Raw genomic sequence first — 11,547 nt, forward strand, 5'->3', positions numbered from 1 at the left:
TTGTCAGTTCCTCAATGTCCCATTTTAAATGTGCCATCCGCAAATATTCTAATTATGATCTGCTAGGTCATATTAAGGCAAAACAATTTCAGATCACTTTTACATGTCCTGCTGACAAGCCCCATTTCCCTTCTTTTTTTTAATGTGTACAAGGAGCCTTGGTGGTAGAGTGAATTAAGTGTTGAGGGTGCTAAACACAGGGATGGCACTTCAAACCCACCAGACACCCCAGAGGAGTAAGATTAGACTGTTTGCTCCTTAAAAATTTTAGTTTTGGAAACCCTAAGTAGAGTTCTACTCATTCTTCTAGATAAGGTCACTATAAATCAAAACAGACTCTGTATCAATGGGTTTGGATTGGTGGATTATATGTATACAGGCTCTGAACAGCCCCCCCAACCCGCCCTAATTAAACATAAGATTTTACCTGTTGTAATTATCTTGCTAATTTTTGCCCAGTATTCTAACCTATTAAAAGCCCAGGTGATATAGTGGTTAAACACTAGGATGCTAACCAAACGGTCAGTGATTCAAACCCACCAGTCATCCTATAGGAAAACGATGTGGCAGTCTGCTTCTATAACGATTTACAGCCTTGGAAAACCTATGAGACAGTTCTATGATGTCCTACAGGTCGTCATGAGTACACAACATTCCATACTACTAGTATCACCCTGAATTTCAATTCTACTACCTGGGGTGGCGCTGTGGGTTCATGCACCAGACTGCAAAGCCATTTGAACCGCATGGTCAGCAGTTCAAGCTCACCAGGGTCTCTGTGGATCAGAACCAACTCAATGGTACTTAACATCATATATTTATTATATTGGACTCATGGTGTGATGCTGTAGGATCAGCACTGAACTGTAAACCACAAAGTCAGCAGTTCAAAACCAACTGCTCCTCGGAAACCCTATATGGGGTCACTATGAGTCAGAACCAGTTGACAGCACTTAACAAAAACACCACCACCACCTATGGTTTAGCAATGTCTCATTATCTTTAAGTTCTATAAATAGATGCTTTACCCAACTATTTGAAAAACAGTTAATCAGGCCCAGATCAAAGATAGAACCCTATCATAATACCAGATACCTCTACTGAGACTAAACTATGAAACAGCATTTTACATACAATTGTTCAATCAGCTATGACCCTTTAAAGGTATCATGACCATTTACACTGAAATCTGAAACACTGCACTGATGTCCTTTGTTATATTGTTGTTGTTAAGTGCCATTGAGCGACCCTGTATAGGTTTTCCAAGGAGCAGCTGGTGAGCTTGAACCACTGACCTCATGGTTCAAACTTACCTTCCAGTCCAGTGCTTTATCTTATAGCGCCATACCAGGACTCTTTTCTTTGTATAGTTTACCTGGAAACCCTAAAAAGATACAAACCTAGTTTCTTAGTGAATTCACATTTGCTCCCAAAGATCCCTGAATTCTTGCGTAAATGCTCAGGGATCAACCACTCAGTAATCCATTCAAGAACTTTGTTAAGGGTAGTTATCTACTAGCTCATTGGTCTGTGCATCTGGAAAAACGAACGTGCTTATTTATACTCAATGTTCTGGTACTTTTTTTCATGCTTCATGATCTCTGAGTTACTGATATTGGCTTAAAACAAAATCTGGAAATTCCTTCTGACCATATATGATAGTAATTATCTAGATCATCTTGACTTTCAAAAGTAACTAAATGTTCTCCAACTGCTCATTTATCTTGAACAAATATCGCAGAGTGAGTTACTGTTTGTCATATCAGTTGGAACTGTATTTTCCTTGCTAGTTAAGGAGATGTGCTGCCTTTTCTCAGTCCTCTTAATAGTATACCATTTTGCTCAAACAGTGAAGATCTCTCTCTCTCTCTCAAATGTAAGGCCTTACATATTGTTTGAAATGATTTTTAAGTTTTATTATATAGTTTCTGCTTTCTTGATATAATTTTTTAAATATCATGCTTTTTGTATTCATTCTTAATTCTACGCCCCTTTTCATTATCTACATATAACATTCTATTTCATTTTATTTTCCACATATAATATTCTAAAATATGAGCTTTATACAAATGTTTCTATGCAGCCACGCTAATTTTATTCACTTCACACTTCATTAGCAAGAAGAAACCTTAACTGCATAGTATTTCAGTTTCCAAAATTACTTACTCTTTCAAGGATTTAGGTTTGCATAACTAATCAGAAAAGAGCTCTGGTAACATAGTGGATTATGACTTGGGCTGCTAACTACAAGATCGGCAGTTCAAATCTACCTGCCACTCAGTAGGAGAAAGATGAGGCTTTCTGTTCCCGTAAAGATTTACAGCCTCGGAAACCCCGTCAGTTGAAACTGACTTCACGGCACATACCACCAACACCACCAATTATTTTTCATCAGACAGAGAAGTGTGAAAAATAACCTTTATCATCTCTGGTCTTATCCTTGTGGACTTATGAACCAAGTTTAGAATGAGAAATTACTTTAAATCATGACCCATAACTTATTGGAGGGCAGATTTCTTAAAACAAATTAGAACTCAATGAAACTATCTATAAAACGGAAACAATAGTGTCTATTATCCCATGAGGTTATTATAGAGTTTAAATGGGAAAATAAAAGTACCTAGGAGTCCTGGTGTGGCGCTGGGGGTTAATGCACCAGACTGCAAGCCATTTGACCTGCAAGGTTGATGGTTCAAGTTCTCCAGCTGCTCCTTGGAAACCCTATACAGAGTCGCTATGCATCGGAACCGACTCTATGGCACTTAACAACAGGCCAGCACCTAACACACAGGAAGTACACAATGTTTATTCTTCCTTTACCAGTTTCTTTACAAATAAACCCATGTTTAATAGTTTGGGAAAATATATGAAGAGGTCTGAATTGACTGAGCATTTGTTTACCTACATGTAGAATTTCATAATCTCTGGAGTTCTGAATTTGCTCTTGAAGGAAAGAAGAAACTATCGCTTGGGGTCCACCATTCAATTCAATACTAAGGAAACACAGAGAGCTGTGTGTTTTTTAACAATAGTGTATTCTAGATGCAGGGCTGAGTGTTCAGAGAAGACAAGGACAACCTATCTGATAACCAAACTAAAGTTGAGTATTCTCCTCTATTCCCTAGGCCTCAGCTAAACCGACTCATTTATTCTCAAACAAGCCTAGAAATACAGCAGAAAAACAAAAACAAAACCAGGAGCACAAGTCAAGGTTCTAGTGCTCAGTTACAAGTGCAAGCAAGTTATTCAAAATAAAGTCGAGGAAACACAGGGGAATAGACGCTCAAGGGACTCCTGGTGTGGTGCTGTAGGATGAACACTTGACTGTGGCAGTTCAAACCTACCAGCTGCTTCTTGGAAACCCTACACATGGTCACTGTGAGTTGGAACTGACTCGACATTTAACAACAATACTGTTTACTACATTTTCAGTATCTCATCACATACTTATATAAATAAGCAACTTGTATTAGCTTTCCTTTGTCACAATTTGCTCATTTACTAGGTAGCAAAATGACAAGTGTTATAGGCATCCAGTCTTAACTCAACCCTAGATCAGACGAGCATACATATGGAAACGGCTTGGTATCAGGTTACTAACTTATTCTTTTATTATCGATCTTTACGATGTCATTCCCCAAAATTTAATATTGAAGTGCAGAACCATGTCCATGGAACAATTTACAACAGAAATAATTTTGCTTACATCTAAAACAGTGAAAACATAAAATGCCTTTGCAAGTAGACTTTAGCAGAAATATCCCCAAAGGCTACAGTCAGTGAGCAATTTTCCAAATCCTTTCCAACTTAAATATCATCATTTAGTAAGCCTCTATGGTGTAAATGGTTAAGCGATCAACTACAAGCCACAAGTTTGACCACATGCCTGGCAATGTGCTTCTGAATGGTCACAGCTTTGAAAACCCTATGGAGTTCGACTCTGCACACACGGGTCACCAGAGTCGCAGTTAAACCGGCGGAAACTGACATGTTAATTCTACAAGATCTGGGCGTACTTTCCTTCTTGGTTATGTTTCCTTTTTTTCTCTTTTCAACTGTTTTCATGCCTGCTCCAATGTTCCTAAAGTATTACTTGTTATATATTCGCTCATCCAGAATTTGAAAAACATTATTAAAATTCTATGTTCCATGCTCTTCTCTCTTATTTCTTACTCTGAAGTCCTTTGAAAGTAGCCTTAAAAAACAAATACTGAATAAGTACTTATACATGTTCCGTGAAAAAGTTAAAAATAGACAATGATTGGTAAGTGGCCATCACCAGATATTAAAGATCATGATATATTATCATCTACTGGGTAAAACCAACTTGGTAGTTCAGAACTTAAATCCCCTGTACTGGGTAAATGATTCAAGTTCCTCATAGTAAATTTCAATCTGTGATAAACAGGATTAGAAGATTTTAGAGAAATAAAATTCCAGGAATAAACCTAACTTCTCTGCAAAAAAATAAATTACCAAGCAAAGGAGTGTATGTATGTGTGTATATATATGTATAAACACAAACATGTTAAGATACCAACTAGAGAAACCTAAATTTATATACATATAGAAAAGAAAACTCACATTTGGATTAAACTACAAACCAATATTCTACTTTCAGTAGCTCTGGAAAAACATTTGTAGTAAAACATTGACTACTGGATTAAATTAGGTTTTCAGATTAAATATAAATTTCAATGATTTTCTTTGGTCCCCATTTTCACCAATAATGAAGAATTGGCTCTCCCTTTCCTGGCTCTGCTACATGCCAAGGTTTCATACTTTAATTCCCTGGAGAAGAAAAGGAAGGTAAGAGTCAAGTTCTTTAAGGGTCAACAACATTTTATCAACATGTCTGAACTTCCTTTGTGAGACAACTAGCATAACAATGTTAATTCAACTAAAATTAATAAAAACCCATTCATCAAGCAAGAGGTCTACAGCATAATGTGTTACTATAGCTGATGATTACCACCAGAAATAAGTCAAATTCCTGACCACTGCAAATTAATTAGATCTAGATACCAATGGTCTCTGAAAATTCTAATGTGTTTTAACTCAGGACAGGAAACTCCTCAAGTTCATTATATCCCAGGCTCTTTGGCTACCAGAGTATTGTGAAAACAGGTACCTCTCACTTTTAAGAATGTTCTTAAACCAGCAGTGCAGTTAGGTATTACCTTTGGGCTTGATATAGAGTTTGTGTTCCTCCTCCAGTCAAAGACAAACTTAGAATCCCAACAAGAAAACAAAATGTAGGGAATACTGTGTATTTTAGTTCCGACAACAACTAGTTGGCTAGATACTAAACCACAGAAACACATGATGAACATATGTTCTCAGGTTACCAGTAACATGCTTATCCCATACAACTAAGTATGAAGTTCCCTGGCTTCAAGAACTGGTTTTATTTCATTTCTCTTATATGGTTGTTCTTCTGTTCTGTCCACATCATTCAGACTCCCATCCCCTATCCCACTTAGAATAAAATGAGGATGGTAGAGAAGCTAGCCATTACGTTCTGTCAAAGCTGATTAATAGTATTCTCAATCCCTGGTAATGGTTGTGTAAAATATTAAAAGCAACCTTTTCCCAATAAATTTAATAAAATTAAATACTATTCTCCCAAGGGGCAATAGGAAACCAAGGAAATACTAAAAAGTGAATGAGGATACAAAGTAACAGATGTGAACTGCGAGGTTCATTTATAAGAGAGAAAGGCACTGCCTTAGTCAGATTCTAGCTCACAGCAACCCTCTAGGGCAGAGAACTGCCCCAAACCCTTAATGCTCTTTCTCTGACTGACTCCAGAAAGACTTTGTCCCCCACTGTTATGTCTTCAAAACTCACTCAAAAAAAAAACTAGCTTCATTAAGATTACTTCAAGGCACTTCTCCCAATTTCAAATTGCTATATTGCCCATCAAGTCTTATACCTTAATTCTGGCAACATTTGTCAAGCCTGTATGACAAAATCTGCAACTAGGCCCACATTAACTGCGCTGACTTGTCTAAATCAGGGTATCTTTCTGATCTCATTGCAATCTTCTCAAAATGGACAAGTCACTAAACATTGCCACTTCAACAACAAAATTTACAATTTTTGGTTTCAGAAAAAAATATAAAGCTCTGGTGTGGCACTGTAGGATAAGTACTGGACTGCAAGGTCAGTTTGAAATACAAGGTTGGTAGTTCAAACTCACCAGCTGCTCCTTGGAAACCCTACACAGGGTTGCAATGAGCTGAAATCGACTCTAAGGCACTTAACAACAACAATATACAGTTTGAATGTCCTCATCAACTATGTAAACAGGTGTTTAGATAAAAAAATTATCCCTAAAGATAAGGAGGAAAAAGTACACTTAGGAGTGCAGAGCATACTAATCAATATATGCATATAGAATAAAAACAATACTGTGGTATTTGACATACAATTCCATTCACTGACATAAACTCTGAGAGACACATGTGAACTTGCTCAAGGCCTCCCTGCAAGCACCAGTCTGCCCCTTGATTCAAGTCCATTCATACCTGACAACTAGTTGGCCTTAGAATCACCTAGACAGTTTGTTTAAAATGCAAATCCTTGAACCCCAACCACAAAAAAAATGGTATTTCCAGATGCAGGATTCTGTGTTTCTAAAACACCATCCGAGTGAAATCTGAGTCAGACAATTATGAAGATCACACTTTTAGTAGCATTGGGCAAGGAAAAAGTTCTGGGTTGTAATGGACATCAATTATCAAGCAAAAAATTGATATTTCTAAATTAAACTGTAAATTACTCAATTCTCTTAGTCATAATTCACTAACACTTAACAGACAAAAAGTGACATAATTTTTGCTTTGTCAGTGTAAGCTGTCATTCAACCTAAACAGACGTTTTTCTGAACTACAAAGTTATTGAAAATGTTTACCAAAAGTAGCAACAAAACAAGGTATTTTAATCCAGAGAAATTTATATAACCATGTTGCAATAGTTTTAGGGGAAAAGTACCACACTTAAGAGAACTGAGCTGTCCAATATGGCAGCCACTAACTACTTATGACTATAATAATTAAAAGACTATTTAAATTAACTAAAACTAAAATATTCTGAATATAGTTTCTTAGCCACACTGGCCACATTTCAAGTGCTTCCAATAGCCATATGTGGCTAATGCCTATCACACAATGAACCATCTAGATATACAACATTTCCACAAAAAAAATCCTATTAGATAGCACTGGTCTGGAGAGCGTGGGTATCTAACAAAAAATGTAATCCTAGGTTCACTGAGTCAGAAGGTAGTATCTGGCAGTTTTCAATTTCATATGTATGTATCACCTTTAGATATTAACTAGTTTCACGAAAGGTCATTCAAAAGTTACAAAGTTATACATTTCATAACATTAAAATACAAATATTTAACTAAAGAGTTCTGAACATATCCAAGACACTAAAACCACAACTAGATCAGCACCAAATTAGAATCAATGAAAAATGTTCAATGATTAGAAAACACAAGATATTAGGTAAAATAATACTGATAAACATAAAAATACTTAAAAGGACTAGTTTTCCAAGTACTTCAGATACCAAGTACTTCAAAAGTATCTTTTTACAAGTGTAACACATATGAAGTGCTTTATAACTGGTTTAAGAATGATACTCATTAATTCATATTGTCACATTTTACAATCTTCCTTTTAAATTACTTTCTGAAATCACACACTAAGAGATCTATAATCAACATAATGATTATAAGATTTACTTAAATATAATTCTATAAACAAAGGACTATTTTTCATGCCCGTCCTACCACTTCAATAGTTGTAATTCAAAATCCTGATTTTAGCAGAAAAATAGCTATAAAACTTAACTGAACAATTTGCAACATAAAATGCAACTGTACCAGCATCTAGTTTTAAAACAACTCAGTGTAATAAAACACAAAAACCGGGGTGACAAGATACTAAAGAAGTAACTTCTAATTGGAGAAAAAAAAAAATAGCAGTATTACGCTGTAGCATCAAACTTCAACAAACTCACAACTTTACACTAGTTCAATTTTAAATCTACTTTCTGTTAATGAAGAGATGAACATCATTTTGACTCAGGTTCTTCCTGAAGTGTTCAAGTTTGTTCAAATATGATCTCTAAATAAATTCACGAGACAGTTGTAATTCTAATCAGGGATAGTTTTGTTCTATGAAAGAATAATCTTTACAAACTGTTCACCTTAGAAATTAAACATATGAACACCAGTAGTACAATTTACAAAAAAACTAATCACATTGATAACAGTTACAATTGGTAGTTTATTAGTTTATTATTTTTTTCCTTATAATTTCTGCTTAATAGGTCTATAACAAATCTGAGAGGTAGCCCAAAACCAGTAACCAATCCTTATATTACTGTATTTTTCTGCAAAAAACACGCCCATGTAAACAATGTGTACACATAGAACGCGCATACCTTGCACAGGAAACATACTATGCAAGGTTTGGGGTAAAAACAAAAACAAAAAAAATATAAAATACACGCATTATTTGCATAAAAATACGGTGAAACTGCTTCAAAGATACTTTTAAAGGTACAGTGACTTACCTGCAACACTAGTGATTGTAACTGGAACTCCCTGCACTTGAACGCCTGCAGCACCCAGGTTGGCAACACTCACTGTCTGAAGGTTAGGCACTGATGCAAGCTGGGCAGTATTCAGAGTTAGTGGGGCACCCGTAACAGCCACAGGAGCGATCTGAGCAAGAGCTGTGCCACCACTTGAAGACACTGGGGTGATGGTTAATTGTTGGGATAACCCAGCATTCTGAACTTGTAAATTTGAAAGACTCTGAATATTCTGAACCTGGACAGTCTGCCAACTGATTTGCCCTGAAGGTGTTAAAGTTGGAGCCCTGATAAGCACCTGAGTCGGATTTACAGCTTGAAGTTGAACATTCTGTAAAGGCTGCTGCTGGATGGTCTGAATTGTCTGCCCTGACTGGAGCTGAAATGACTGAGGTGGAATGGCCTGAATAATCTGTTGCTGAGGCTGCTGGATCTGGATCTGTTGTAAAATAGGCTGGCCTACAATTTGCACCTGCTGGAGAGAATTTGATTGATCTTGTGCATTCTGTAGTCCATTTGGCTGAAGCTGACTAGAGTTCTGGGCTTCAGACTCAGTGGCAGCAGGCGTTTGGGATTCTTCAATGGTGCGTTCAGAACTACTGGCTGATGTGCTTGCATACTGGCCCGCATCTGCTGAGCTCACTAATGTGTCACTGCTCGTCAGAGATGTGGAAGCAGTGGTTGTGCAGGTAGTGGAAGAGGAGGGAGATTCCGGCATAGTATTGGCAGAAGCAGTGGTGGTGATGGGTGTGGAAACTAACTGATTCCCATTAGAAGTCCCACTATCAGTAGTAGTAGCAGGCTGGCCAACCTGTCCAGTCCCTCCTCCAGCAGTTACGTTGTTTATCACAGGCAAAGCTAAAGTTACTCCTCCGATGTTAATTGGTAGGGTAGTTACAACCTGGGTCTGGGTACCAGGGAGGGTTTGTAACTGCAGTGGTATTGAAACACCAGGTCTAATCTGGACAGGAACTGTCTGATTTGCCAGGTTTTGAGCAAGAATATTCCCAGAAGCTGTCCTGTTAGCAGCCGTGAGTATAGCTTGATTATTACCTGCAGAAATTAGCTGAATTTGACTCTGCAAATCCTGTAGAGATGAACTACTAGTAGGATTGATTTGGATTTGCTGACCTTCCACTGTCTGAAGCTGTGGAATCACTTGGTATTGAACATTGCCACTTGGATTTTGTACTTGTATGACTTGAAATTGAGCAGGGGTAGAAGAATTACCTGATTTTGTTTTTGTAGGAGACGCACTCCCGTTATTACTGTTGGAAGAACTAGATGAATTAGAAGCGGGTTGAGAAACGTTATTTTCTTTTGAAGCAGGGGGAGTGGAGGCAACAAGTTGCCAAGCGTTTCCAGCAAGTTGTGTTGTTACCAGTTCTAGCTGTTGTGGTTGATTTTGAAGTTGCACCAGTCCTTGGCTTGGATCTATAATAATTTGTTGTTGTCCAGTTGCTTGATTTTCACCAGGAGTCCCTATTTTGCTGCAAGTAGCTGCCAGTAAAGCCAGAGGAGAGGGCTGAGAGTCCTACCCAAAATAGGGTGGTAAAGGAGAGGGGGGGAAAAAAAAGTGGGCAGATTTAGTGGAGGCCAGTAGTTGGGAAGTTTTTTTTTCTTTCTTTCTTTTGACAGCTCTAAATATCAGAACTCATTCTGGAAGGGGTGGCAAAAACCAAAAAGAAAAATGAACTTAAAAGCAGCATGAGAACTGTGATATAAAGTTTAAATAAAAGGGAATTTCTAACAAACTTTCCTGAAGTGTTATTTTCCTAAACTTAAAATGCCCACGGGAAAACAACATCGTGTGAGTTCCTGATGTAATTTTAAACAATGTCATACCCTCAAATATGTGAAATCTGCATGAATTTACCATTTAATTTTTAAGTTCCTCACTTTCTGAAAGATGCTTGGAGTGGATAAACATTTTTATTCTGTTCTTCACGTCTGGGCATTAAATGGGGGTATAACTCCCTCTCTCCCCTAATGTTTCGGGATGCATTTTGTTTTGTATGTTTGCTTTTACCTGGGAGCCTGAGGTTTTGGGTTTTTTATTGTTATTCTCTGGCTCAGAGGTTTTCCCTCCTTCTGTAGCCATCGCCACCGCCACCGCCTCCTCCTCCTCCTCCTTCTTCTGATCTGCAAGAAACCCCCACATACACGACAACAGGTTATTAGGATTATTATTCTTCGCCTTTCCCCTCCCCCCGAACATTAATCTCCATAAACCCGCGATCCACGCACACGGGAGGGGGTGGGGGGAGAAGAGGGAAGGGAGGAGGGGGAGATCACAAAACGTGGTTTGAAACCCGACCCATCCGCTCCAGAGCAACACCCAGAAGGAGGTTGTTCCCTCTCAGACATTAAGACAAAACACAACCCTCCCTCCGTCTCCTCCTCCCCTTAAAGCATCTCAGCGGCCCCAGGGGAGGGGGGAGAACAGAGCAGGGTCTGGAGAGGGAGGCGGTGAAGGAGACCGAGGGGGGTGGAGAATACGTACCGCTCATCCCGCATTAACAGGACAAACCCTCAGACGGAGACACTGGGATAGAGGTGGGTGGGGGTGGGGGCGAGGCGGGAGGAGAGGCCGGTCCCGCCCGCCCGCGGTGGCTCGGAGGAGGCTGTAGCTGGCACAGGCTCTGCCTCTTTTTCCGCGAATGGCCGCCGCTGGGCTGTGGCGTAGCAGCTCCTCTCTCCGCCCGAGCCCGGCTGACTCGCCCTTGATTGACAGCGGCGGCGCGGGCGGCGGCGCGGGCCGGGGCGGGGCCAGGGCGGCGCGAGCCCGGCAGACTCCCCACCCCCCTCGGCCTCTCTCCGCCGGAGCCGCCGACTCTCCACCCCTTCCCCCAGCGGATTGGCCGCCGACCTGCCGGGGGCCGGGGCGCTGGGGCCGCCTCCTCTCCACCCCCTTTCTCTGGGTTCTTTCAGAAGCTT

The 11,547-nt window shown here is 39.4% G+C and overlaps 1 protein-coding gene across 1 annotated transcript in view; it reads right to left on the bottom strand.

Moving 5' to 3' along the window:
* SP4 (Sp4 transcription factor) overlaps positions 1–11,338 on the bottom strand; it is an 81,445-nt gene extending 70,107 nt beyond the window's left edge. The window contains exons 1-3 of the mRNA XM_006832224.1: positions 11,114–11,338; positions 10,640–10,752; positions 8,590–10,144 (exon numbers count right to left, since the gene is read on the bottom strand). Of these exons, the coding sequence (XP_006832287.1) occupies positions 8,590–10,144; positions 10,640–10,752; positions 11,114–11,120 (1,675 nt within the window). The 5' untranslated portion in view covers positions 11,121–11,338. The remainder of the gene's footprint in view (positions 1–8,589; positions 10,145–10,639; positions 10,753–11,113) is intronic.
* Positions 11,339–11,547: the final 209 nt, after the last annotated feature.

This window comes from Chrysochloris asiatica, unplaced genomic scaffold (assembly GCF_000296735.1).
Source record: "Chrysochloris asiatica unplaced genomic scaffold, ChrAsi1.0 scaffold00006, whole genome shotgun sequence".
NCBI classification, from domain to species: domain Eukaryota; kingdom Metazoa; phylum Chordata; class Mammalia; order Afrosoricida; family Chrysochloridae; genus Chrysochloris; species Chrysochloris asiatica.